Below are 26728 nucleotides of genomic sequence, written 5' to 3' on the forward strand. Positions count from 1 at the left end.
TACTTCTTGACGCGGGAGCATCCAGATCTCCATGACCATAAATAGACAACTTCTCCAGCAAATCCAGGAACAGACGCGGCTCGCGTTGCTAGCGCCCCCCTGAAACTGCGGTCCAAGGCGCTGGTGACTGGGCACTGGGCAGACGTGCATCTTCAACCGAGGCCGCCAGCAAACGGGGCAGTGCTTATAGAACTTCACGCTTCACGCTTCACGCTTCATGCACCACGCTTCGCTCATTATCACGATACTCACCATAACGACGCCTTCATCTCGAGGGCATTCACGATCATTCCTCTCCAGGCGTTGCCATCCATATCAATAGCGATTCGAACGTCCATCCCAGTTGGTCCCTCTCCTGTTTCAAACCGGCAGCGTTGCATCCCGCAAAACCTGCCCCGGAACACGCCTTGAGCGTGGACAACAGCATATCAACATGTCTGCGAACGACTACTATAATCCCTCGGCGCAGTATCATGAACCCCAACCATATTACCCAGACTACAACCAACAACACCCGCCCCTCACATCCCTCCCTTCCTACCACTCACAAGCCCCCTCTATCAGACCACCCGGCGCACCCTCGCCGGTCTCTCCCCTCGATGCGGCGGCCGACAACTATGTCTATCCTATGCGCGGCGGGAGTGGGTATAGGATGGATAGCCAGACTACTCTGGGAGCGGATTCGAGATACTATGGACAGGGGGGCGGTGGCCGAGCACAAGACTCCCAGAGTTCTTTCCGAGACGATATCCCGTTGCGAGACCATCCGGGGATGCCAACGAAGGATGACGACCCGACTGATCATGTCTACGATGCCCCGGCTAATATGATGATGCAAGGAGAGAGGCCGAACCGTGGGGGTAGGACTGGGTTCTTCAAGAAGCCGCTGCGCAAGATTCCATGGGTTGTCTATACATTAACGCTCATTCAAGTTGCTGTGTTCATCGCAGAGATTGTAAAGAATGGTATGTGTGGAGGTAAGTAAGTCTGGAGGGATCATGCTAACTTGAACAGGTGTCCTGACAAAATCTCCCATTGAAATCCATCCCTCCTTCAACCCCATGATCGGCCCTTCACCATGGGTTCTCATAAACATGGGAGCTCGATACGTCCCCTGTATGCGCAATGTCAATGGGATTCAAAGTAGCACCGAAGTGATTGAATGGGGTTGCCCCAACACAACCAGCCTCACCACTCAAGTCTGTTCACTGGGCGAGCTCTGCGGGTTCAGCAGCTTCCAGAAACCCTTCCCAGAACCTTTATACAACGGGGATATCAATCAGAAACCAGAACCAAACCAGTGGTTCCGTTTCATCGTCCCCATGTTTCTCCACGCCGGAATAATTCACATCGGCTTCAACATGCTTCTCCAACTGACCATGGCCCGCGAGATGGAAATCTCCATCGGGCCTATCCGTTTTTTCCTCGTTTACATATGCAGTGGCATCTTCGGCTTTGTCTTGGGTGGGAATTTTGCAGCTTCAGGTATCGCCTCCACTGGTGCTTCCGGTTCGCTCTTCGGAATCATCGCTCTTACTTTGCTCGACCTGCTTTATACCTGGTCCGAGCGCCGTAATCCGTGGAGGGAGTTGGCGTTCATCGTTCTTGATGTTGTGATCTCCTTTGTCCTGGGCCTATTGCCTGGTCTGGACAATTTCTCCCACATAGGCGGTTTCCTAATGGGTATTGTACTCGGAACCTGCATCCTACATTCACCCAATGCCCTCCGAAGGCGGACCAATCAGGATGAGCCGCCTTATACGCCAGTATCAAGCTTCGGCGCCCGATCAAATGAGGGCATAGCAGGCTTCGTCAAAGCTCCTCTGGGGTTCTTCCAGGGGCGAAAACCACTATGGTGGGCGTGGTGGCTTGTTCGGGCGGCGGCTCTCGTGGCGGTGTTGGTCGTTTTCATTCTGTTGTTAAAAAACTTCTATACCTACAGGAAGACCTGTAGTTGGTGCAAATATCTGAGTTGCATTGTGAGTACTGCCCTCCCTTGATTTCCTCTGGATAATAGCAGATCTAATTTTCGGGACTAGAATGTCAACAATTGGTGCGATATTGGAAATATCCAACTCACAAGCACTAATACGACGAATAAGAGAAGTGTCCTTGATAGCTGGGATGCGATGGCCAAGCTGTTGGAGAGTTGATTTCGATGTGTCGGCGGCTGGGCGGATGGATTAGAGAGAAATGGGTTAGGAAAATCACTTGATTGGCATGGATCGGAGGCTGGTTACGGCCGACAAAAACTGGCTGCTTGATTTGGGAGGGCATTTGCATAGCGACGGCGTTGAATCAATATACCTGAATGATTATCTTGCGGTAGATGGACTCGAAAAGAGAGCCAGGCAAGAAGAAAAATAAGAAAGAGAGGCATAGGTCCAGGAAAATCTCGATAGACGATAGTTCGATAATGTAATATTATTGCGCGATCGACCTAGATGCTTAATGAACTTGATGGTGCTCAGATGCGTATGGGAATTATATCGATAGGACTTGAAATTTCTCAAGCCTTCGCATCTATCAACACTACAGAAACTGAAACATAGATTCATGATTATCAAAGCTCTGCATCGTGTGGATATCCTATTTCGTCTCTTCGAGTTCCTACCTCGAAGTTCTTAAAATGGATGCTTTTATAACCCCACGACTCTTGGCGCCCCTCAACCCCTTTCCGGATCGCGCAGCCTTGCCGACAGCCTCGCGCTAATAATGAATTTCAATTTCTCGAACCTCACTCCTCACCAACAACAAGAAGTCGAATTGCTCGGCCGCGCTCCCAGCAGGAAGATCATACGCAGAGAGATATAAAGTCTGGACATGGGTCGGAAGTCAGGTGGGAAAGAGAAGAGGAAGAAGGGGGAGGGGGAGGAGGAGGATGAGTTTGTGTTTGAGGATGTGAAATTCCAGATGCTGTTTAAGAAGCATTTACAGCTGCTGGAGGCGCATGTTGAGATGTACGTCCCGTCCTCCAATTTTTTTTTTCTTTTGTTTTGATTTTTGTTCGAAGGGGAGATTGAGAAAGTAACTGACGTGCTGGAGGAGCATAGCTTGGACCGCATGATGCAGGCCATGGCCAATGAAATGAATAAAATGGACTCCTCGGCCAGGAAACAACTCGAGTTGAACCCGACTGGCAGATGGCGCGTCCTCTGCGGGATGCGGGAGCGCGCCCGCGACACGCTGGGGTCGGCGCGGTGGGCGAATGAGGGGATCATGAAGAGAGTGCGCAAGGAGGGGAGCAAGAGTGATGGTGATAGTGATGATGCATCTGGAGAAGAGGAGACGACCAACAAGGACCCGGTATCCAAGCGGCCAAACTGTGCGAGACATAAGGATAAGGCTACAGATGGCAAGAGCAAGAAGTCTAGGAGGGAATCCGAAACCCATGTGCTGGAAGTGAAACCCCCGACAACAGTGGATTTCGCAGCCATGCAAGCACAACTACACGCCGAGGTCGAGGCCGCGCTAAGAGCCAAAGAGGAGCAGCAGAAAAGCCTGGGTGGGAATGGCGAGAACACTCAGTTGGTGAGGAAGGAAAAGAAGAGGAAGAGGAATAGGAATAGTGATGGGACTCAGACGGTCATCATGTCTCCTAAGAAGCAGAAGATGCTGGAGGCGAAGCCTGCTGAAAGTGATGTTGCTGGGGGCAAGAAGGATAGGAAGAGGAAGGCGGATGAGCTTCTTGATAGGGGGAAGACTAAGAAGCTGAAGGCTGGAGCTTAGGCTTCAGGTTTGCTCTTGCAATGGTGTGTATATGTATGCGTGCAGCATCTACATCGTAGGTGTGTATTATAATGGTTAGATTGGAATGGCCGGTGTTCAAAATGAGATTCTAGAGGTGGGAATGGTTATGTTAACAAAAGTTGAAACTTTGCATTACCCATATGAGCGAGCATGCATGCCCTCTCCGCTTCAATTAATTGATCGCGATGCGATCAAATACTGCGCATGGTGAATGCGATGTGCAACTGATATGTACTTGCTGTATGTCTCGAGGACGAGAAAAGGGGCCGCCTAGCCACCCAACTAACTTACCTTAGGTAAAGGTATTATACATGAGCAACAGGTCTCTGGACGGCCACATTTGTGATATATTCGAGTGGAATAGGAGTATGAAGATGAGTGTTTTCCTCTGTCCAATTTCTTTAGACGACCCAGATATCCTATTACCCAGACCATTCTATCGTACATACTATAGGCTTTTGTTCATGTGTTTTTGTACAAGGCCCCTGATACCCTTAGAACTCCTAAATATGCGTACAGCTCTACCCACCAGATTGCCGTGCCTTGGTTCCATGCCACGGATCACCTGGGTCCGCGAAGAGCCAATCGATCCCCGCAAGGATTCCCCTTATATATGTATATTCCCAGATCTCCCCCTCCCTCATTATCATATCCTCCAGCTACGCCCGCCACTATTTGCTCCCCTGCTCCTTTCTCGATTGATCCTCGCTATCCGCAGCCTGGTCCGTCTTCTTCCCGCCCCAATTCCACACCTCCCAAATCTGCTCCATGATCAAGTCACCATACCCCTTCCCCTCCTCCAACGCCTCCTTCTCCCTCTGATCCCTCTTCTGCTTCCAGTCGTCTCCCTCCTGGCCATACCAAACCCTCTCCAAAATCCCTCTCTCCTTCTTCCCCTTTCCCTCTCCCTCCCTCCTCCTCTCCACCTCCTCCAAGATCTTCGACCCCGCCTCCACCTCTTGGGCCCTCACCGACACCCCCAGCCGCGCAGCATCCCGCACCTCCCGCTCGCGCCGCAGGCGCTCCTGCATCTCCTGTGCTTTGGGCGGGAGCTCCGTGCTCGAGAAGGCCGCCAGGCGCTCGCCCCATCGTGTCGCGAAGCTGCGCCCCGAGTACTCGTACGTGAGCTGGTTGGCGCTGACGAGCGTCCCCGTCAGCAGCGCGATCGTGTAGATATCGAACTTGCGCGGCGGGATCAGGATCAGGATCGGGCAGGCGATGAGGGCGGCGACGGACATGTTGTGGATGAGCTTGGCTTGGTCGATGGAGGAGGAGTTGGTGGTGGTCGTGGAGGGTGAGGGAGCTTGGGGCGTGCTGGTCGACATTTTTGATGTGTGGTAGTTGTTGGATGGGTGATGGGGATAGATGGTAAGGTAGGTAATTATTAATTGATTGCTGGATAGGAGATGAGAGTCTACCAGCAACTCATAGGATGTTGTATAATGCGATAAAGGATGTCAATTATTCGTTACCCGTTAAACCCATCCGTCGTCGTTACATGCTCGACTCCCTAGAAAAAAATATCGCGGATGTCTAAAACTCCGCTCCGCTCCGAGGTTGTACCCCCGGCGCCCATTTTCCCTTACCCCTCTTAAGTAGCGAGATAAGCACATTTTTCTCAACATCAACAGCCGCGTCGAGTTGCCAGAGTGGTTAATGGGTATGACTCGAACTTCCCAGCTTCTGGGATTATTAGACATCATATGACTTCGGTCGCGTAGGTTCAAATCCTGCACTCGACGATCAGATCTTCATTTTTGTTTTATTTTTTTGTTTTTGTTGTTCCTGTGAAGAGTTGCGGTCAAACTTTTGCGGTCGGCAGGTACAGAATTTTGGGGTTACGGGGGTTGAGCGAAGAGGGGGTCTAGTTTGAATTTCTATTTTCATCTCCAGACTCCATCTCAAAAGACAAACATATTGTTACAACTTCAAAGCCCTGCAGCTTCCATTCAATTTATTTCGTTTCGTTTCTTTTCTTTTTGATACATGGTTCTTAAGGGAACCAGGCGTGAGTACGCTTGGACACGAGTACGATAGCAAGGTCAGTTCGGGCTTATACACATGAACGGCGTTGAATATTGAGAACGACTTATCCTCTCTGAAATTCTTCAAGTCTAGGACAGAAATGCATATTACAGTAAAAAAGGAGTCGCATCAGATGGGATGACCGGCTTTCTGATGAGACCAAGAAGAGTGGTTCAGATAGTGTCTGCCACTGCTTCAATTGTCTGCGTGGGTACTGGTTGGGTCTGTGAAAATTGCCTAGGCAGTGCTTAATTATTCTCTAATGGAAGAAGGAGTAGGAAAGGTGGTGACTTCGGCCTCTCCTATCATCCATGAAATACCCAACTCCACAGTTCGAATCTCTCAACTATACAATGTGCAAGTTCCTCGAAGAATCAAAAGATATCTCCCCACTTCCCAATTGCAGTCGAGTTTATCCACAGAATTTATTCAACTCCTTCTCAGTCCATTCCCATAACTCTACCGCCAGATCCCTATCCATCGAAGCTTTAGGCCCCTTCCCCGCAACTCCAATCGGATCATAGTATATTCCACTCAACACCTCCTTTCTCGGTGCCGTAGCAGCCCACATGGAATTTCTAGCCCCTTCCTCCGGAGTCAGCAATTCGTGTCCCAATTTTCGGTACACTGCCCTGGAGATGGAATTTGTCAGGCGCATGATCGTATCAGACCTCAAGTACTTCTTCTGTAAGCGGCACATGATGTCCGTGTCCACAATCCCCGGATGCAGAGGAATTATCTTGATGGTCCGGTATCTCCTGGCCAGCTCTCTGGCATATAGAATATTTGCCAACTTGCTTTGACCGTAGCGCTCTTTAGAGGTGAGTTGAGGTTGCGTGGTTTGGAGGTCGTCGATAATGATTCCACCCTCGGGCGCCCAATTCCACCTGCACGTGCTGAGGACCATGATCCGAACATCGTGTGGCCACTTTGGGACCGTTTTGAGAAGGGTGGGCATGAGAAGCTTGATCAAGAGGGCGTGGCCGAGATGGTTGATGCCGAAGTGGATTTCGTAGCCGTCCTGGGTCAAGCCTTGGGGAACTAAGCAGACCGCGGCATTGCAAAATAGGAGATCAAGACGCGGAGAGATGAGGTTGAATGTGTTTGCTGCTCTTTGGATCGAAGCGAAAGAGGAGAGATCGCACGATATGAAGGTGATCTGGGGGTTTGGTGTTTTGCTTCTGATGTCCTCCATTGCAGCCATCCCCGAGTTCTCATTGCGAGAGAGTATGAAGATGTGTTTTGCATTGCTCTTCGCAAGAGCGTGACAAGTTGCCTTTCCAATACCGCTGGCCCCTAGATCTTGTTAGAGCATACAGCGTGGAATAGGTGGTGAATACAAACCTCCGGTTACAATGGCGACCCTTCCCGACAAATCAGGAATTTCACTATCATTGCTGAATGAGTCTGACTGGCTAGTCGCCATGCTCATGTTGATATCACAAAGTGAAGTCGAATATCAAGAGAGGATGCTCAATAAAAGTACAAATCACAAAGAGTAATGGGGGGGTACGAGGTTGCGTTTCATATGACAAACGCAAGTTGGCAAGAGAAGGAGCGAGTAAAGGGTTGTCACATGAACCCTATTTCAAAACAAAGGTTATCATAACATTTGATTAGTCGTCAAGTTTCGAGAATACTTTGTTGGTGACAGCTCTTCGCCTACAGACGTGCAATTATCGATTGCATCCCACTTCGTTACATTTCTCGTACGAAAACCCATATAAACTGCCCCTGAAACTCAAGGTACCTTGATTATCGGAGGTTATAATGGAATCTTCAAGTTGCAAGTCTTTAAGAATCTGGATATAACGTACATATAAACACAAGACGAACAAGCTCGACAAGTAGCAACCACACGTAAGGGATCGTCCAGGTGTAGCTAGCAACAACCACTCCATTCTCCATCATCCTAGTCGATCCTTTATTTCTTGTCACGTACAACTTCCATTATGCGGAGCTGGTCATATTGGACACCTCCCTACATAGTAATTGGGCTAGAAAAATTCCAGCTGTTTTTAACATCCTTCATGATAAATCTCTCACCCTCAAGGAGCGCTCAAAGAAAACAGGATTGCAAATTATGAGATATTGAGAATGAAGACCTTTTTTAAAAGAAAAAAAGAAAAGGAAAAAGAAAAATCCATCAGCACTTCTTATATAAAGAAGGAACGCTTGCGTTGAAGAGTGAGAGGAGGTTTCTGTCAGGTGGGGGGTTCTGTTTAAGCCACCAATAATCCTGAGAACCTGAAAGGTTGAGGATCATTCTACCATTACATTTCGTAAGGGACTCCGTATCAAGAACTCAAGATTATCTACGTGCGACCTTAGACTTTATAAATGGTGCCGAAGTAAACCTTCTCTCATAATTCTCCTAGAATAAGACTATACTGGCCCTGTGAATCATCTCCTCAAGGACCAATTGTCGAAATCAAAATATAATAAGAATCATGAAGAGGCAGGTATTAGAACCGAGATATTTCATGCAGAACCCAGATTGACCATTCATTATTCCATTATTGCAAGGCATACGAGCATGCAATGCTCATCATAACGATTCCGCCAGCTGATATCATCAAACCCCTCAAAAAAGCCCCCCCTATCCTTGAATGCAAACACACAAATGCCCGCAACTATCTAAAGCTGAAGCTGCGGCAAGCCAAGTCCCAGCAGCTTGCCGGCATCATATTCCTACAAAGGCAAACCGACCCCATCATAATACGTATCGATCAATCACCCATGATATCCTCTTCCTCCTCGGCAGCTTCACCCTCGTCATCCTCAACGCTGACGGGTGGATCATCATCCAACAGCTCCCTCCTCCTGAGATCCTCAGCTGTCCCCTCCCCAGGTTCATCCGCAGCAAATGGATCTTCTTCTTCTTCTTCCTCTTCTTCTTCTGACTCTTCCACGTGCTCCTTGCTCTTCGCTTCTTTCTTCGCTGCCGAGGCCGCTTGTTCCGCTTTGCTCCTATGGCTCTTCTTTCCCTTCGCCTTACCCTCATCAAGATATGCAACAACCTCTTTGAAATTTGGGCCGAGTCTTGTGCGATTTCGTTCGATACGTGAGCGGAGCTTGCCTTTGGAGGGCCCAGACGCATCGATAACTTTGGCGAGGATAGCGAGGACGAGTTTGCCTGTCAGTTCGCAAAGCTGTTGTTCAGCTCTCAGGGTTTCAGCTTGACGTTCGCTGGCGGTGGCATCTTCTTCCTCATCGTCCTCAGATTCGGAGTCGAGATCCTGGGGGGCTTCGTCTTCTCCTGGCTCCGCGAGCTTCTTTTTCGATCTCTTGGCGAATTGCTTCTCTGCCAGGTCGAAGATGGACGTGAGCTCGTTTTGCACATCCGGAGGTATTTCTTTGATGAGCGTTTCAAGGTATTCGTTCTCGTCCGAGGCTTCCTTTGCTGATCCACCGTTCTTGGATTTGGGTTTCTTGGCAGGTCGCAAGGTTGCAAACAGCACGTGCAGGTCGAGGAGGGTGCCAGTGGCTAAGACACGAACTTGATCGAGCGTGGAGCGAGATGAGAGGGAAGCAACGAGGTTGGTTCTGAAAGTGTCCTGCCAGTCCCGCAGTTTATCGATATCAATATCTGGGATTTCAGTGCCGGAAGATATCGCCTCCGTCAATGATCGAACCTTCCACATGAAGTAAAACATAGACGAGCGGATTGCGGACAAGACAACCTCGTCCTCTAGATCAGTGCGCTCAGGGTCTTCTTCTTGGAACACCCCTCGAGCAACTATGTCGAGAAGAATGTCAATAGGCAAAGGATCATTCGTACCAGAGCCTGCCTCCAGAGGCTCTACACAGTTAGAGATGCTAGCCAGCTTGTCGAGTCTCGCGAGATTGTGAGATAAATCAGTGAGGACGGACACACTGAAAGTGCCACGAACTGAAATTTCGCCAGCTTTATTGATTCGCCGCAGGGTGTCTGTTGCATCTTCCCACAATGACTGCATCTTGTTTTCGGTAACCTCCTCAAGTTCCTCGTATTCTCGTGCATGTAATAAGGCAGCCCCGGCTTCGCTGAGCACAGCCCTATCTGCGTGACGTTTGAATTGTGCACTTATCTCATCAAGGAGCTGAGCATAACCGGTAGAGTCTTGTCGTAATTCCTCAAAGACCCCAAGATTGAGAACGTGCTCCAGCCGGAGCACAGCTGTTGCAGTTTTCGGGTTCGCTCCAAATTTCTTGAGTAGCTTTGGAAAGATGTCAGATAGACGGCGTGCAGTAGTTTCCTTCGCCTGCAGAAATTCAGCATTGAGTTGTTTCTGTTTACTTCTGTCCTTGCTTTTCTCGGAGCCATCAGCCTTAGTGAGGCTCGATTTGACCACAGCATGGAGAACCTCCAATAGAAGAACTTCCTCCTGTTCTGTGGGCTTGAAAGATTCCTTTAGCGCACGGTCAGTCTTACTGCCTTTGGTATTTGCAGAGTGATCAAACAGTAAGTAAGCCGCAAGCATCTCCCAATCTTTGAGCTCTGGCATCTTTTCGTAGAGAGCTTGCGCGGCGAGGGAGAATCTGGACTCAATGCCAGAGACGTCCAGAAAATTGTGATCGCCTGAAAAGTTGATCTGGCTGGGCATTTCGTCTTGATCCTCAGCATCATAGCTCGACAGAATCTCTGCAAGGGATTTGAGGACAATCCACCCTGCGCGGGGAGAATCCAAATCTTCATCATCATCCACTGTCAGCATCTCTCCGACCTCCTCTTTGCCGCCCAGCTCCTCCACCTTGCTATCATAAAGTTCGTAGACGCCCTCAACAAAGAATCCGACGACCGCTTTGCGAACTCTGGGCTCGGAATCGTAAATGAGTCTACCGATCATATCGATCTCATCGGGTTCAATCATGCCGGCTCCTCGAATCAAACCGACCAGCTCCACAGCAGAAGCGCGCACTCCGGGTTCAGAATCCCGGCATGCTATTTCCACCACCCGGGATCGGAATCGTTCAATGAAGTGATTCATTGAACCATGACTATCTTTGTTCTTCATGATCCTGATTAGCTGCTTCAGATCCTCTTGCCTCATAGGCGCATATGTATCGGAAAGCATCCATCCCATGTAACGCAGATATTGCCCATCGAGGAAAAGACTTGACATGGTCACCATCCAGTTTCCAAGCGCTTCCACGCATTCGATTCTGATCTTAGGGTCCACATCACGATATCTATGAACGTAGACGGTATCGAAGAAGTCCTTGATCTTTTCCTGAAGGAGGTCGGTCTTCTTTTCAGAGGCCGTAATCTTATTCTGGAAATCTGCTAGTCGGGCCTTGTTTTGTCGCTTGCTCTTCTTTTCGCTATTAAGCTGGCGTAGAATGGCTGCAGCGACATTGATTTCTTTCTGTGCCACTGCACACATCGAGGTCATGATCGTTAAAGCTATGAGAGTTGATGTATGTCGGAACGGCCGCGAAGTGGACGAGGTCATGGTAGCCACCCACAGATGGATGTTCTCTATCAGCGCCACGTCCTCATACATGACCCCTGATTCGGCCATTGCTTTGATCAGGGCCTCGAAGAAATCGACCAAGGCCTCCCGAAACGCATGGCTACTCTTTGCTTTGTGGATGAGAGGGTAGTCCGAGATATTTTGCTGCATGATATGATTAGCTCCGAATTTTATTTCGAGATTTCATTATGAGACTTACTGCTTGATACTCATCTTGTAAATCTCCCAGTTTACCTTCCACGTTATCCATATCATTGATGTCGTCTTCTGTAATTGGAATGTCGCAGCCCGCACTCTTCACCACTAAGCCAACCAATTCAGCCAATGCTGCTGCATTGTTATCCCCGTACTTCGTAAGCCACTGTGACGCGACATCCTCCGATGTTCCCCCACCCATAAACACCTCAGCTGTTGCAGAAATCAGCAATGTCCTTGAACTCCTAATCTAACGCGCTTACCGTAGAGACCCTCCGCGTCCTTGTCCGCGATTGCAACCTTCTTTGCTTTCTTTGGCCGGTTTGGCAGCCTAATAGCTGGAGCTGTCTCGTTCAGCCCATTTCCATTAACTTTCGCCTTCTTCACAGCAGGTTTCTTCGTCGGCTTCTTCGCCCTCTTGCGAGCTTCCTTTAATTCCTCCTCTGCGGCACTCTCAACAGAGCTTTCCTCACTAGACTCATCTTCTTCGACATCTGACGCGTCATTTTCGACATCTTCATCCCCTCTCTTCCGCTTCGAACTCGCGAGGCTGTGCTGTGAGGATGGCGCATCCGGGACGAACTTTTCAGGGACCTTCACGGCGCGTCCAGACCTGCGCCGACCGGCCGGCGCGACGGGAGAGCTTGTCGCGTCGTTGTTGGAGATATCCATGAGTGGCATTCTTCGAGAAGTCATTGATGCATTTGGTGCGACTCGGATTTCGATGTTAGTTCTGGAGTTCGATGTTCCAGTCGCGTTGTGACTGTCGTGTCGTGGTGGTAGTTGAGCGCGAATAATATAAGTGGAGTAGTGTCGCGACACTGGGGGTTGTCGAGTTAGGCTTAGTGGGGTGATTAGCGATAGAGCCCACAGCCTTGCCCAAGGTCATCGCCCTTGACCTTGAACATTTCTCTACAAACTTATGTCTTATTACTCTTCTCCCACTTCGCCTCTACATTACGTTAATCTGTAGCTGTCAATAATAATTCATTTGCAATATGGCCACTTCATTTCTGGAAACCCCATTCAGAGCTTCAGCTATTCCAACTAGCAAGGGATCAACTGCAGAAAGAAGGCCATTTACTTCTAGAAGATGTGCCTGAACATGTTGCGCTGCCATTAATCGAGGATTCGAATCTGATCCGGACATTGCTCTAGTAGGCAAATATGGGGATGGAATGTCCTAAGTAGACCACCATCATTGCCAATATTGGACAGGTCATACAGATGCAACTAGGAGGAAGGAACACTCATTGCCTTTGTGCCAAGATACCTATATCCTCGGTATTTCGATCTTGCGCCGACGTGCTGCCGAAGAGGTACAGGAAATGGATTTGTTACCTGTTTGACCGGTTCTCATGCGAGTATCAGCAAGTGTTGCGCTACCTGCCATCAAACGAGCGGTCCTGAGAGCTGTGAATGGTACATTGGTACTCAGAAAGAGAACATTTACCTGGAAAGAACAGGCCTGAAACCCTTCGCTTTGACACAGGAAGCAAATTGCAAGATAGCGGAGCAAACACCATCCTGAAGGTAGTTCCCAAAATATCAGAGGAGCCTCTAGGCTCTGCTGTCTATTCGTCCATTAATAGTAAGCGTGGGACTTTCTAGTTACTGACTCCAAACGTCCGCCGACATGGATTCCAGATACCTCGGTTTCAATCCCTTGATTCATCCTCTTGTCATCCTCACACCCTATTTGTCACTCGCCTTTGACACCCAATTGTCCAGAACAGAGGGGCTTTCTAGAGAGAATGCACGACTTCCAAGTTTGCAGATTCGAAATCCAAACTTTGAAATGGGAACAAATAAAACACGAGTCTGAAACGTGTGCGAAGACCTCGACTTGAAGATCAATTTCTCATGATGAGATCCTGTAATAGACCCCAGATTGTGTTTGTCTGGCTGGCACTGGTATGGCTATCTCAGGGAAGGCCATTCATTACTTTTGAGAGTGAGAAGAATGGGGTATTGCTTGTCGCTTCATCATACCCCGATCAGATACCTCTTTCTTGGATGACTAATGTTATGAGAACAGGGTCCTATTCAAACATCAGCCTCATCTTTCAAACCCACTTCGAACAATAGTAAATCCCGCAGCTGGTGAGATGAGTACAGAATAGCTCGGCTTAGACTGGCAGGAAAACATCGACAAGGTCAAAGCGTCAAAGCCGAAGCACCTCCCAAGCCCAAAACCGGAGAAGATAGAAGTTGTCGCATATCAACTACAGTATGTGAGAGTGGCCTCGGAACTTGGCTGGGTCTAACGGTCCGAAGATCGGGGTCTGTACTTGGTGTCGATACATGACAAATATCGTGACGAAACGTACCACTGTACTCCTACGATTGGTGACAGTAATCAAAAGGTTTTTGAACAGTAATGTACCTTTGTAAAAGTAAAGTTCAACAAAACGTACTTTCATCTCTAATGTCAGCCTTACTCAGAACTTCATGACTACCTAATATGCAACCCCGATAACTGTGAGTACCGGTAAGTCTGGACGTTGAATCCGGTAAGCCTCAGGCATCAATCCCTCCCTGCCCCTATGATGAAACTCCTGCAACAAAGTCTGCTACAAACCACCACCACCTGACCACCCCAACACCCACCCCTCACCCACGCTCCGCAAGCCGTACAACTTCAAGAATATCCTATCCGTATCTCTCCTCCTACCATACACCAATCTTACTCCTAGGACCGCGTACAGATGTCCATATTCTTTTCTTTTCTTTTCTCTCTGAACTGATCTGCGGCGGCTGTTGGCAAAGTCGGGAATGCAGAGCCGGACTGGACTGGTTCTTTTTTGATGGATGGATGGATGGATATTCTGAGATGAAACGGAAACAGAAACGGAAACAGAGGTGGGTAAGCGCTTAAGGAATGATTCAGGTTTTTTTGAGGGCAGAGAGGCGCCATTTATGGAGGTAGGAAGCTGTATTGGTAGGTAGGTAATGATATTATTGTATCTATCTATTCTGTTTGTATTGCTTTCAAGTCCTTATATTCTCTTGTAATGTAAGTGATGCCATGTTGAAGTTTGACTCCTCCCTCCCTTTCACCATTGCAATATGAATCGAGAACTCTCACGAGCCGGCAAGGCTAGGTTTGAAACATCGACAGCTTGGTAATGGCCCAGTGGCCTGCACCATAGCCCATTCTAAACGAAGCCTGGACTTGAATTCCTTGGCTAGGTACCTAGGTACGGAGTCATCGAAGTTCGTATCCCTTAGTTCTCGTTTGGGAACGAGCATGGCCAAAAACGTGACCTGTTTGACCTTGTGGTCCACCAACCACAATGCACGGGAGCATACCTTGCAGACTCGGTCGGTTCCAAATCCCATGTCCTGTTGGCCTTGATTGATCCTTCTTTGCGCTCATCCATGGATTACCCTCAAGCATAGCTATAATCCTTGACACGCCTCACTCAAATCTTTCTCCGCATTTGACATGGACGGGACTACTTCTCTCGGAACGAATTTCCTTCCGCATGCTCTCAAACAGTCCTGTCCAGTACAGCCTGTCAGCTGTAAGCATGATGGCGGCCGTCAGGAATTCCGTTCTGACAATTAACCGATCTGTTCGAGACAACACCATACCAAGTCCCGAATCCAATCAGACCATGTACCGGAGCAAATGTCTGCTTTCTCTTGAGGCCCGTTGCACTGCCTTGAGCGGCACTCCTTACTCCAGAGGGCCCCTGACATGTCCCAAGCCTCGATGCAATGCCGATGGTTTCTTGCCGACCATCCGTCTCGACGAGTACTCCCAAGCTCATGTATTAAAGCTCTCCAAAGTCCCGCTCTTTCTGCATCATCAGCGATCAACAGTTCCCACTTGACTACTTCCCTCCTATCATCTTCCTTTCCGGTTCTACAGCCGCCTGCGATTGATTCGTAGCCGCTTACCTTCTTTCTAATCCAATTCAAACCTCCGTTTCGACACAATCCCTACAAGCACCGATATGTTTGCCAAGATCTTCCTCTACGCTCTTGCCGCCTCCCCTCTGGTTGCCGCCCATGGCAAGATTGCTGTCATGGTATGTCTCTCCATCTTATCATTGCGAATCCTGCTAAGTCTCCCACAGACTGGCGATGCAGGTGGGAACACTACTGCTCTCGGCATCCTGGGCGGCGTCGTCCCTGGAGCCGGAAGCAATTCGAAGACAGAGGTCGACACCACGGTCTTCAACCAGAAGGCCGCAATGACCGATGGTCTGGGAAAGACGAAGGCTGGAGGAGCTAACACGCTCGCTGGCATGTCTGCTGTCATTGCCCAATCCGGCTCCACCTTACCTCAGGTCTCTCAAGGGGGATCCATTTCCGGGACCGTGCACATTGTCACCACTGATGGTGCCGGGTAAGTTTCCACCACCGTTCCAAGATGAGAAAGCAAGACGTTGATGATCTCTAGCCCATACACCGCCATCGTCGACCCCACGGGAACAGGCGCTTTCTCCCAAGGCACGCAAGCCACGGTCACGACGCAGGTCCCCGGGAAGAACGGGAACATCGCGGCACCGCAGCAACGCCGCTTCATCCCGCGCATGCTGGTCAAGGCGGGCATCATGAAGCGCGCGGCCAACGTCAACGAGGACCACCCGTTCGCGGCGACGATCCCGGCGGGGACGACCTGCACCGGGACCGTGGCCGGCCAGTCCAACGTCTGCCTCGTCAAGATCGTCAACCCGTCGGGCGCGGGGCCGTTTGGCGGCGTGATTGCTATCCAGATGGCGGGTGCTTCGGCGGGTGCTTCGAACGCCACGACATCTGCGGCGGCGGCGCCCGCGAAGGCAGCGACCAAGGCCGGCAAGGCGTCCAAGCCGGTGGGCGTCAGGTTCCGTGCTTGAGCCGGAAGGGGGGGGGATGAAGGGTCGGAGAACAGGGGAAGGAAGATGGCGAGAGGGTCTTGGTTCGGGCGGAGGAGGACAGGGCTGGATCCTGTGGGAACGGACTTTATTTCTTAGTCGCTTGATCGCCGGGGGAGGCCTGTATGTATAGTGCATGATTCGATGCGGAGCATTCCTTCTCCTCTGGGGTCCCGGCTGCAGGCCAGGTGGGGGATCCCCGTGTAGACTCGGCAGCTTCTGTCCAGATGCTGCAACACATGAAGCTTTGATGCATAGCATGTCTAGAAAAGAAAAAACACGCCGGGTTTGTTATTTCTTGGTAGACAGACCTACTTCTTGATTTGATCTACGTATAGAAAAAGAAAAGTAAGAAAAGCAGAGGGCCCTTACTGGAGTACTTGATGTCTACGCACAGGAGTAGATGGATATCAAACGTTGTCGGGACGTTCCTCATCACATGATCGCGTAAACGTCGCGACCGGCGGACCCATGCACGGCCATCCGGGTCGTCACCAATGACACGGCTCGGCGATGGCGCGAGACAGGAACGCGCAGAAGAAGCGCTGGGGGCAACGTCATAATGACGAGAAAGCAGTTGCAGGGCAGGGTACCTTACATATGTCATGTCATGTCTCATGTATGGGCGCAGGTTGCCGGTAGGGCTGGGAAAGGCTTGTCTGGGGAAACCTGGTTCGAACGAGGCTGTGGGTGCTGGTAGGAGGGAACACGAGGCTGACTGATGAGGCGGATGGATGAGTGAGGGATGGAGGGTTGATGGTTGATGAAGTAAGCAAGTGGATATCAGAGGAGAGAGGAGAAAAGAAAAAGAAAAAAGAAAAGAAAAGAAAAGAAAAGAAAAAAGGGGGGTGGGGATATAAAAAAAGAGAAATTCTTTGCCTGTGTTTGGGTATGCGACACTTGGGACCGAAGGTAGGAACCACGACCACAGTTCATGTAAGGGAGGGAAGGAACGAAGGTAAAAGGAAGGAACGACACAAGAGACGGGCGCCTTCCTTGGGAACTCGACCCCGATCGGGCAAGGCGGGCCACGCGACGGACTCTGGGCCCTTCCCTTCTCGGTTATCGGTCTTTTCCAGTTTGCACTGACAACACTCGGGGACTCACACTTCTCGCCCTGGACCCAAATCACGAAATCGGGAGCGGGATGGCAACATCTTCCCCTCCCCACCGGCAAATCTTTCTCTTTCTCTCTCTTTTCTTTTCCTCTTTTTCCCGTTTCCCCCCTCCAATCGCATCTTCCGTCGTCTTCCGTCCTTTTCTGCCCCTCCCCTCCCGAGCTCACCGCCAATCGAGTCTTCTTTGGTGCAGTCTTTCCGTATCTTTTTTTACAGATCCTCTCCTCTCTCTCCTCCATCTCTTCTTCTCTCTTTCGCCTCTTCATCTCCATCTTCTTCTCCTTCATCTTCTCTCTCTCTCTGTCCTCATATCATCGTCTCTCTTCATCTCTTCATCTCCCAATCTCTCTCTCTCTCCCCCTTCTGTGATACTCATCTTCTTCCTTGACCACTCCCCACACTCATCAGGGCGAAGTCGTCCCTCTTTTCGCTGCTCACTCTCCGAAACACCACCACCACCACCATCATGGCTCCCGATCTGAATGCCCTCCCCCGTTCTTCGCGGGATGCCGTCTCTGCCCCCTCGGCCCCCTCTGCCACCTCCTCCACCCCCCGCAAGCCAAACATCCTCTACATCATGGCCGACCAGCTCGCCGCGCCCCTCCTCAAGATGCACAATCCCGCCTCCCAGATCAAAACCCCCAACCTCGACGCCCTCGCTGCCGATGCCGTCGTCTTCGATCAGGCCTACTGCCCCTCGCCCCTCTGCGCCCCCTCGCGCATGTCCATGGTGACGGGCCAGCTCCCCACCAAGATCGGCTCCTACGACAACGCCTGCAGCATCGACCCCAGCACCCCGACCTATGCCCACTACCTGCGCGCCGCCGGCTACGAGACCACCCTGGCCGGCAAGATGCACTTCATCGGCGAGCAGCTGCATGGCTACGAGAGCCGCCTGACCAGCGACATCTACCCGGGCGACTACGGCTGGGCCGTGAACTGGGAGGAGCCCGACAAGCGCTTGGAGTGGTACCACAACGCGAGCAGTATCGAGCAGGCCGGCCCCTGTGTGCGGAGCAACCAGCTGGACTACGATGAGGAGGTCATGTATAAGTATGCACCCTCTTACCCCCCCACCCGATCCGAGAGAGCGCGCGACTGACATGGGAGCAGGAGCAAGCAATTCCTCTACGACCACGTGCGGAAGGGTCCCAACGCTCGCCCCTTCTGCATGACCGTTTCCCTCACCCACCCCCACGACCCCTATACCATTGAGAAGAAGTACTGGGACATGTACGAGGACGTCGACATTGCCCTTCCCGAAGTCACCATCCCCAAGGAGGAGCAGGATGCGCACTCCAAGCGCCTGCTGAAGGTCTGTGATCTCTGGGACAAGGACTTCACCCCGGAGCAGATCAAGCGTGCGCGCCGTGCGTACTACGGGGCCGTCTCGTATGTGGACGACTGCATCGGCAAGCTCCTCCAGACCCTGAAAGATTGCCGGCTGGACAAGGATACGATCATCGTGTTCAGCGGGGACCACGGCGATATGCTGGGCGAGAGGGGTTTGTGGTACAAGATGTCATACTTCGAGGCCTCGGTGCGCGTGCCGCTGCTGGTCCACCACCCAGCGACCTTCAGACCGCACCGTGTCTCGGCGAACGTGTCGACCCTCGACATCCTGCCCACCCTTGTGGACCTGGTGCACGAGAAGCTCTGGCCGACCCTCCCCATGGATGGCAAGTCCCTCCTCCCCCACCTCGAGGAGCGGGAGGGCGGTTCGGATACCGTGTTCGCCGAGTACTGCGGGGAGGGCACCATCGCCCCTATGATGATGATCAAGCGGGGGCCGTGGAAGTACATCACGTGCCCTGCCGACCCCCCTCAACTCTACAACCTGGCCACCGACCCGCAAGAACGGGTCAACCTGGCCGCCCTCCCCGCGAAGCATCCCCTCTTCACGCCGGAGGTCAGCGAGACCCTCAAAGCCTTCACCGCGGAAGCAGAGCTGAAGTGGGACATGCAAGCCATCACCGACCAGGTCCTCCTCTCGCAACGCTCTCGCAGACTGGTCTGGGCTGCGCTCAAGAAGGGCAAGTTCACCAGCTGGGACTACAACCCGGACAATGACGGCCGGGAGAAGTACATCCGCTCCCACATCCCACTCGACGACCTTGAGCTGCGCGCTCGTTTCCCGCCGGTGGATGCCAAGGGCCGCGACCTGTTCCAGGGGCAGGGCGGGGCCGGCGCGGGCGGGATGGGAGGAGTGGTGGTGGAGCAGGCGGGGGCACATGGGCAGTAGGGTGCTTTCGTTCTCTGCTCCTGACGTCGCCTTTCGCTTCGAACACCCTCCCGTGACTATAAATTGACGCCCGATACGACTTTCCTTGGTGCGCCTCTTACGAGATTGATTTAGCGGGCGTTCACATTCGCTTTTCCGTGGCGTTTTGTCTGCGCTCCTGCGGTTATACCAGTCCGATGCGTTATCTTGTTTTCTGATTTTGGTTCTAAAGATGTAGGGTTGCCAAGAGATTGATGTGTCGGTCTAGAGCATGAGGTTTTCCTTGGGTTACATGATGAGACGAGTGAGATGAGATGAGCTCTTGCGAGACATGAGAAGAGTTAAAGCTGAAGATTGAAGACGGAAGGATCAGGATAATGGGATGGTCATGGTACATGTACATATGTATACATGTATATACTTGGATTAGAAAAAGCCAAAAACAATAGAAAACGATCTAAAACTACGTCGAGAGCTGCTTTGAAATGTGTCGTCGTAACCGTCATCTCACTTGGGGTAACATATATGTATGTGATTGTAGCCAGACCAGCTCGTTTAGACCAGCTCGTTTTCTCTATCCCATATCTTCTCATCTCTCCCCTCACATCCATCCCCTCGTACTATCTACTAGACTCCCCTTCCCTCCCTTATAAGCAGCTATAGCTTGAAGCGATGAATTATGAATTAGCTCTAGGCCGTGTAGATAGATGTGAGGGGACCATACATAGGAGAAGTGGGATTTCATTGATTTATTTCATTTATTGATTTATTTTCATTGAATTCTTTCATTCCAGTAACGACCGAAAACCCCTCCCTTCCCCCCTCCTCGCCCACTCCCCTCGCCCTCTCCCCCTTTTCTTTCCCCCTTCCAAACCCACCCCCTCCCCTTCAAAAATCCCTCATCCCCCCAAACCTCCCATTCCAATTTCCCTTCTCCCCACCCATACCCATACCTATCCCTCTCATCCCCCCAGCCCACGGGAAACCCCTCGACGCGCCCATCTCCGGGGCGAATTTCTGTTGCATGGGCGACGCAGGCGGGGATTCAGCGCGTGCCAGGCGGCGCGTGCGGCGTAGGTGGCGGATGGTTAGGTAGATGGGGAGGGCTAGGAGGAGGGTGGCTCCTAGTGGGAGGAGGGGTGGTTAGTGGTTAGTTGAGTGAGTGGGGTTTGGGGTTTTGGGAAAGGGGAAAAGGGGGGAAGGGGGAGAGGGGGGGACGAACCGAGAGTGATGGAGATTATTATTAGGATTGTGGTGGTGTGGGATTGAGGGGTGGGGGGTGGGGAGGTGAGATGCGTGGTGGAAGTGGATGTGGAACCGGAAGTGGAGGAGGGGGAGGAAGGGGCGAGGGCGAGGGCGCTGGCGGTGGTGATGGCTGTGCTGGCTGTGCTGCTGCTGCTTGGAGGTAGGGAGGCAAGGGCGGCGAGAGCGGCTTCGGTGGAGGCGGGGGGGAGGATGCTAGTGCTTGGATCTGCTGTGGTTGCTGAAATGCTGGTTTGGAGGGTTGTCGGGGCTGAAGGGAGGGGTGTCGTGATGGGTAGTGCGGAGGAGGTGGAAGTTGAGGTGGAGGAGGCGGATGAAGAAGTGGGATTTGGGAAAACGGAGCTACTGCTGCTTGTTGTGGCGGGGAGAGCGGGGAGAGCGGTGAGAGATGAGCTGGATGTGGAATGGGTGGTTGAGATAGTTGAGAAGGAGAGGGAGGAAGAGGAAATGGACGTCGCTGCTAGGAGAGTGGATGAGAGGGAGGAGGTAGATATTGCTTTGATCGACGCCACGGAGGTCGAGGTGGAGACTCGAATACTGGAGACTTGTGAACTGGTGAAGACACCAGCTGCCGATTGTGAGGATTCAGTAGTATGGACCTGGGTTTCCGTCGTAGGGGCAGAGGTAACACTAGAAGTAACCCCTGTAGACGATGTTGCTGATGGCTGTTTTCGTCAGAACCTGGCGCTCAAATTCCTTGGGTAACTCACCAAGATCGTGTTGAGATGTAAAAGAATATCAGATGTCCCGCTGGTCTCCGCTGTAGAGACAGCTGAGGGCAGCAAGATGGAATTCGTAGCAGATGTAACTCCAGCATCTGGCTTCGCTCCGTCGTCTGCGCTTCGTAGATCCCGTAAATTTATATCCGAACCTGATCCAGCCCTCTCAACCATCTCTGCACTGGCAGAGGCCAAAACATCCCTCCGGAAACGCATCTTGATTAAAAGTAGTAAAGTAATTATAAAGAGATGAGCCAGCTCAATCGAAGAACGAAGAAAACATTAAGCAAGAGACAGGAGACCGAACAGAATGAAGAGCAAACCCACGCAAGAGGACGAACCTACCGTCCATAAGAATCATGGCCGAAGGAGCCAACCCACGAAGCTAATGTAGCCACTTCATAGCATGAACCACGAGTCTGTTCCCGCCGCCCCCTCAGGGCGCTCCCCGGCCCTCGAGCATCCCGAGTGAGCGCCTAAGAAACAAATCCTCCCCCTTGAAGCAGTTCAAGTTCAGTGCGCTTACCTGCTTGTACTTGAGCAGCGTCTCACACATCAAACGGGTGAAACCGATAGTCATGTTGGAGTTGCTGTGCGCGCAGAAGCCCGGCGGAGGGAGATGTGACGTTGGAGAGGTTAGCGAGGATTTCTGCGACAGCAGTCGGTGCACTGTTTCGAAAGCCGTAACACGTCGCGAGTTCTCCAACGTGAGGGTGAAGAAATAGAAAATTCGTGTCGAGGGCTGATTGGAACTTGAGCTTGATGGGCGCTTAAGAGCGTTGGTGATGGAAGAGAACCTTCTGTCCTCCAACTTCAGTCTTGGGTGTATTCACGTGAAAGAGCCGCATAGGTGCATCTTATCTGTGCATGTCCCGCTGCCGCCCTGCGGTCTCATACAACCCAGAGTGCTGTGTACCGGAACGCTATGTCTTGTTGATGCCTTCTAAGACGAACCTTTGAACCTTGAGGCGAGATCCTGATGGGCGAGGCCGGAGGGAGGTCGGTGAGCCCGTTCACGAAAACTGCACGCTCATACTCTACCTACTAAAGCATCTCACGACTTAGCAATATCTTTGTCTTGCATACTGTTGTACCACTTGGTCTATGATATCCACTTCCTTGCCTGGAATAATTTCTCTCACCTTCTTCTTATTCGGCTGAGAGCAGAGGCTCAGACATGAGTCTTGGAGACAGAATCTTGCACAACCAAGAGCATCTTATACAGTATCAACTCTTTATAAACTCACCAATTCACATGCAATTTCTGCCAAACCGGGCGATAAAAGAGAAAGCCCAACGGACTCCGAGACATGACCCAGCGGACATCCGGGACCACGTGACGGAGGGTTGTTCCTGCCTTAAGACACAAGTCCGCCGGTCAAGCTTCCGTTATTTTTCTCGATTCGTGGGAGTTTTGTTTACTGTTCACAAGTTCGTGGCTCGTTTCATTGCAGCATTGTTCTGAGAATTCGGTATTAGAGAGTGAAGAGAGAGGTTTCAAGTGAGATATATCGGCAATGCGTTTCCTCTGCCTTCATGGGAAGGGCACCAGTGCGCGGATCTTCCAATCACAGACCGGTATTTGACCTCCATCCCGTCCCGCATCTCGATGTAAGGGGAGGGTGTGAAGATTAACAGACTTACAGCGGCATTTCGAAAACTTCTCCCAGAGACGTTTGAATTCGATTTCATCGATGGCCCCTTTCCAGACTCGGCCGCGGCGGGGATCGACCTCTTCTATCCGCCGCCGTATTATAAGTTGTATGAGCATTTCACGCTGGAGTCTATAAAGAAGGGTCATCAATGGCTTCTTGATTATGTCAAAGGTATGTATTTGTCTGTGTCTGTTCCTCAACAGGGGAAATGAGAATACGGGGGAGGAGGCTCCTGATCCTTTTCCCTGGGAAAACCCCTCTATTTCAACTCATTCATATCACTCATCCACCTTCTCATTCAAACACCCCCTTTTCCCAAGCAACCAGAAAAAGCCCGCTAACACGTCTCATCCAGAACACGGCCCCTACGACGGCGTCATGAACTTCTCCCAGGGCTGTAGTCTAGTCTCCTCACTCCTGCTGTACCAGCAAGCCCAGCAGCCGTCCCAGCCCCCACTGTTCAAAGTCGCCATCTTCATTTGTGGCGGTGTACCCCTCGACGTCGTCGAAGAGCTTGGCGTGAACGTCACGCAGGAGGCGCGCGACTGGGACTCGAGCTCGAAAGCGCAGCTAGAAGCGCGTGCCTCCTCGGCCGCGATCCTCAGAGAAGGCAGGGAGCGGTGGGGCGCCGGTTTCGACTCCCTCGACTCAGTTCCCTCCTCCTCATCCTCCGAAGCACCCACCACAGCTCCCACCAACATCTTCGGCATCGACTTTTCCCTCGTCAAGCCCGAGCTCCGCATCCGCATCCCGACGGTTCACGTCTACGGCGCGCGCGACCCGCGGTTCCCAGCCAGCGTGACACTAGCGCACTTTTGCGACTCGAGCATGCGTCGTACCTTCGACCACGGCGCCGGACACGAGATCCCGCGCGCGCGCCCCGTCTCCGAGCGCCTTGCAGAGTTGCTCGAGTGGGCGGCCATGATGGCTGATCGGTGGTGAACCAGGTTGGTCCGGAGAGGAGTGATATGGGGAATAGAATGGGGGTTTTCGTTTGGGAGGACAGGATGAATAGATCGCTGGGCCGGCGTCGTTCAATTATGATATTAATAATTATGCATTGGGAATGCGTGGATGGGCTGGCTTGGCGTTTAGCTCGGCGGGCTGCTGGTATGCAACGATCGCACACATCGTATAAGGACCGTCGATCGAGCGTTGTCTTCTCCTTTCAAGAAGTATATATATCCGACAAGGAAAGAGGTAGATATTAAAGAATGGATCAAGGATCAAAAGCTCGCAGCAAAACAAACATTGTAGATGATGATGACGAAGAATTAAGTATATCGTTATGTTGTCGTTTCCTTACCCCTCAGGAGGGAACCAGGATTGGTATGTAGGTAGGTAGGTAATAGTGATAGGTAGAGAAGAGGCCCATTTTTTCAATATGCCGCTCAGATATATCTTCTCTTTCCCTATCTCTTCTTTTCTTTTCTTTTCTTTTCTTCTCTTTCTTCTTTCTTCTCTCTTCTTTTCTCTTCTCTCTCTCTTTTGGAAGAAAACATCTATAAACAAAAAAGAAAGCCGTTTCTAAACGTGTACACATAACATACATGCGTGCAAGCATGGCATTAAGGGGCGCTCTCGGATATGGGGCCCGGCCTCCTCCAACCCCTCCATTGCACTGCGGCTTTGCCCTTGGCATTAATTATTCTATCCGGGTGTTGTTGTTGTTGTTGTTGTTGTTGTTCTTGTTCTCGTTGTCGTTTTTGCTCTTCTTCTAATTCCGTCGTCTCCTCCTCTATCGTGTTCTCGATGTAACTATGATTGCTATACACTCTCGTCCCCACTGATCCTCCCTCACCCAGGACCACGTCGCCCTCCTCCTCGCCGTCGAAGCGGAAGACCTCGTAATCTTGCTCCAGCTGGCGGCGGTCATCCACTGAGCTGCGGCCGCCGAAGACGCGCTTGAGCTCGGCGCATGCTTCGGCGTAGCACTGGTCCGCCGCCTTGGGGAAGGAGATCGGGTTCGGCTTCTTGTCGAAGGCGTGCTGCACGCCACGGATTAGGCCGCCGTGAACGGTCTTCCCAATGGCGGGGCTGCTGAGGCGCTCGCCAAAGGCGACACCCTCCGCGTTCAGCATGTCGTATTCGCATGTGTAGAGGACGATGTCTTCGGGGTAGGCGTCTCGGAGGAAGTCGTCGGAGGCAGCAGCTGGTGAGAGGTAGGGGTCGGAGAGGTCGCAGCCGGAAGGGGTGAGGTAAGATTGGTCGAAGAGGTTGGTGAGGGAGGGGGAGAGGTTCGTGGTTGGCATTGGGTTGGTGGCACGCTTCTCTGCGCGGCTGCGGCGGAAATCTACGGCGGGATAGAATGAGACAATGCAGAGGATGGTCAGGTCAGGGAGTTGGTTGGCCATCTCCAGCACGGTAGGTTCCAGGTCCGTGAGCTTGACGACCGAGCCCTTAGAACTAATGTTGCGGGAGGCGTAAGGGCGTGGGAGGGAGAGGGTCGAGCTGGACTGGAATTGGGTGGTTGGTAAATGGGATGTTGGGGCCTTGCGGAGGGTCATGGAGGAGGGGGGATGGCGGAGCGTCTTGGAAGAGGGGGGACGACGGAGGGACCAGGAAGAGGGCGCGTCGTGGATGGTCAGAGGCTGATTGAGCGTGCGTCTGCCTGCGCCGTTCCGCAGATCGTGAAGCATGAGGGGGACGGTGAAGGCGAAGTTACCGCCTGCTGAGAAGCCTGAGAGGGCCATCCGGTGTGGATCGAGCCGCAACTCTTCAGCATGCGCCGCGAGGTAGATGAGGGCGTCTGTGCCGTCTTCGACGCCGACGCTGAAGGGGTATTCGGGGGCCAGACGGTATTCGACGCTCACGAAGACGGCATCGGTGGCCTGGACAACGGAAGCGGCCCATCGAGCATCATCAGTGCCAGTGCCCAGGGTGAAGCCGCCGCCGTGGAAGTTGACGACGACGGGGAAGCGCGTGTCATCCTCGTCGGAGAAGTACGCGGCAGGGACGTAGAAGACGAGTCTGAAAGTGCCGCCGCGGGGAGAGAGGCGCGAAGGGATGACGATCTTGAAGTCGGGGGAGGGCGGCCTGGGGTCAGCGAAGTGGTGGAACTTCATGCCCACGGCCATCAGGGCCCGCCATATTGGTGCTTTCATGAAAAGGCACCTGTGAGTATCAGGGATACTCATGCGTTGAAGGTCATGAGGAGCGAGGCATGAGGAGAGGACCTGGGAGAGGCGAGGGTAGATGGATGAGAAGAGGGAGAGGAGGGAGGGAAGAGGGGAGAGAGGTCAAGAGAAGGGAGAGAAGGGAGGAGAGAAAGAAGAGGTGGGGGGTGAGGTTGGCAGATAGATAAAGCAAAAGGAGATGGATGGTTTAAGGATCACGATATGCTCCGGGGGGGGCATACGCAAGCCGGGGGGGGTGAATTGCTTGGCGTGCGCGGCCTGGGTGGCTCAGGGTCTCAACACGGGCGACGGAGACATCTGCGAATTGGTGTTGGGCGATTGGAT

The 26728-nt window shown here is 51.9% G+C and overlaps 11 protein-coding genes across 11 annotated transcripts; 7 read left to right on the forward strand and 4 right to left on the reverse strand.

Moving 5' to 3' along the window:
- Positions 1–433: 433 nt before the first annotated feature.
- Positions 434–2153, forward strand: M430DRAFT_105262 (hypothetical protein; the record flags this gene model as incomplete). The annotated part of the gene is made up of 3 exons (XM_024860992.1): positions 434–971; positions 1015–1979; positions 2040–2153. The coding sequence occupies 3 exons, from the start codon at positions 434–436 to the stop codon at positions 2151–2153; spliced, it is 1617 nt and encodes a 538-aa protein (XP_024718852.1).
- A 602-nt stretch (positions 2154–2755) lies between these two features.
- M430DRAFT_68032 (hypothetical protein) lies at positions 2756–3853 on the forward strand. The gene is made up of 2 exons (XM_024869322.1): positions 2756–2960; positions 3054–3853. Exons 1-2 carry the CDS (start codon positions 2824–2826, stop codon positions 3727–3729), a joined length of 813 nt encoding a protein of 270 aa, XP_024718853.1. The 5' UTR covers positions 2756–2823; the 3' UTR covers positions 3730–3853.
- A 454-nt stretch (positions 3854–4307) lies between these two features.
- On the reverse strand, positions 4308–5244 carry M430DRAFT_36099 (hypothetical protein). Its single transcript, XM_024866870.1, has one exon. The coding sequence runs from the start codon at positions 5073–5075 to the stop codon at positions 4422–4424; it is 654 nt and encodes a 217-aa protein (XP_024718854.1). The 5' UTR covers positions 5076–5244; the 3' UTR covers positions 4308–4421.
- Positions 5245–5888: 644 nt separating this feature from the next.
- M430DRAFT_277884 (hypothetical protein) lies at positions 5889–7201 on the reverse strand (the record flags this gene model as incomplete). The annotated part of the gene is made up of 3 exons (XM_024865724.1): positions 5889–6407; positions 6447–7071; positions 7120–7201. The coding sequence occupies 3 exons, from the start codon at positions 7199–7201 to the stop codon at positions 6188–6190; spliced, it is 927 nt and encodes a 308-aa protein (XP_024718855.1). The 3' UTR covers positions 5889–6187.
- Positions 7202–8504: 1303 nt separating this feature from the next.
- Positions 8505–12098, reverse strand: M430DRAFT_52072 (hypothetical protein; the record flags this gene model as incomplete). The annotated part of the gene is made up of 3 exons (XM_024868270.1): positions 8505–11375; positions 11431–11639; positions 11690–12098. The coding sequence occupies 3 exons, from the start codon at positions 12096–12098 to the stop codon at positions 8505–8507; spliced, it is 3489 nt and encodes a 1162-aa protein (XP_024718856.1).
- A 2792-nt stretch (positions 12099–14890) lies between these two features.
- Positions 14891–16508, forward strand: M430DRAFT_68037 (hypothetical protein). Its single transcript, XM_024869323.1, has 4 exons — positions 14891–15463; positions 15512–15783; positions 15838–16172; positions 16356–16508. The coding sequence occupies exons 1-4, from the start codon at positions 15389–15391 to the stop codon at positions 16388–16390; spliced, it is 717 nt and encodes a 238-aa protein (XP_024718857.1). The 5' UTR covers positions 14891–15388; the 3' UTR covers positions 16391–16508.
- A 1367-nt stretch (positions 16509–17875) lies between these two features.
- M430DRAFT_20783 (hypothetical protein) lies at positions 17876–19651 on the forward strand (the record flags this gene model as incomplete). Its single annotated transcript, XM_024864367.1, has 2 exons — positions 17876–18456; positions 18523–19651. 2 exons carry the CDS (start codon positions 17876–17878, stop codon positions 19649–19651), a joined length of 1710 nt encoding a protein of 569 aa, XP_024718858.1.
- A 1611-nt stretch (positions 19652–21262) lies between these two features.
- Positions 21263–21982, forward strand: M430DRAFT_36104 (hypothetical protein). Its single transcript, XM_024866871.1, has 2 exons — positions 21263–21558; positions 21604–21982. Exons 1-2 carry the CDS (start codon positions 21341–21343, stop codon positions 21863–21865), a joined length of 480 nt encoding a protein of 159 aa, XP_024718859.1. The 5' UTR covers positions 21263–21340; the 3' UTR covers positions 21866–21982.
- A 692-nt stretch (positions 21983–22674) lies between these two features.
- On the forward strand, positions 22675–23299 carry M430DRAFT_262018 (hypothetical protein). Its single transcript, XM_024865359.1, has 2 exons — positions 22675–23190; positions 23251–23299. The coding sequence occupies exon 1, from the start codon at positions 22790–22792 to the stop codon at positions 23075–23077; it is 288 nt and encodes a 95-aa protein (XP_024718860.1). The 5' UTR covers positions 22675–22789; the 3' UTR covers positions 23078–23190; positions 23251–23299.
- M430DRAFT_76183 (hypothetical protein) lies at positions 23130–24182 on the forward strand (the record flags this gene model as incomplete). The annotated part of the gene is made up of 3 exons (XM_024869557.1): positions 23130–23190; positions 23259–23438; positions 23623–24182. Coding segments are annotated over 3 exons (801 nt in total), but the record flags the coding sequence as incomplete, so codon positions are not given.
- A 653-nt stretch (positions 24183–24835) lies between these two features.
- M430DRAFT_52080 (hypothetical protein) lies at positions 24836–26371 on the reverse strand (the record flags this gene model as incomplete). Its single annotated transcript, XM_024868271.1, has 2 exons — positions 24836–25005; positions 25069–26371. The coding sequence occupies 2 exons, from the start codon at positions 26369–26371 to the stop codon at positions 24836–24838; spliced, it is 1473 nt and encodes a 490-aa protein (XP_024718862.1).
- Between the last annotated feature and the right edge of the window lie 357 nt (positions 26372–26728).

This window comes from Amorphotheca resinae, assembly GCF_003019875.1.
Source record: "Amorphotheca resinae ATCC 22711 unplaced genomic scaffold M430scaffold_9, whole genome shotgun sequence".
Lineage (NCBI taxonomy): Eukaryota > Fungi > Ascomycota > Leotiomycetes > Helotiales > Amorphothecaceae > Amorphotheca > Amorphotheca resinae.

Coding starts and splice junctions, on each gene's coding strand:
- M430DRAFT_262018 (XM_024865359.1), top strand. CDS start 22,790: ATGAGTCTTGGAGACAGAATCTTGCACAACCAAGAGCATCTTATACAG.
- M430DRAFT_36104 (XM_024866871.1), top strand. CDS start 21,341: ATGGACGTCGCTGCTAGGAGAGTGGATGAGAGGGAGGAGGTAGATATT. Junction 21,559..21,603: donor GTAGACGATGTTGCTGATGG/CTGTTTTCGTCA, acceptor TGGGTAACTCAC/CAAGATCGTGTTGAGATGTA.
- M430DRAFT_36099 (XM_024866870.1), bottom strand. CDS start 5,075: ATGTCGACCAGCACGCCCCAAGCTCCCTCACCCTCCACGACCACCACC.
- M430DRAFT_68032 (XM_024869322.1), top strand. CDS start 2,824: ATGGGTCGGAAGTCAGGTGGGAAAGAGAAGAGGAAGAAGGGGGAGGGG. Junction 2,961..3,053: donor CTGGAGGCGCATGTTGAGAT/GTACGTCCCGTC, acceptor GGAGGAGCATAG/CTTGGACCGCATGATGCAGG.
- M430DRAFT_68037 (XM_024869323.1), top strand. CDS start 15,389: ATGTTTGCCAAGATCTTCCTCTACGCTCTTGCCGCCTCCCCTCTGGTT. Junction 15,784..15,837: donor GTCACCACTGATGGTGCCGG/GTAAGTTTCCAC, acceptor GATGATCTCTAG/CCCATACACCGCCATCGTCG. Junction 16,173..16,355: donor GATGGCGGGTGCTTCGGCGG/GTGCTTCGAACG, acceptor GGAGGAGGACAG/GGCTGGATCCTGTGGGAACG.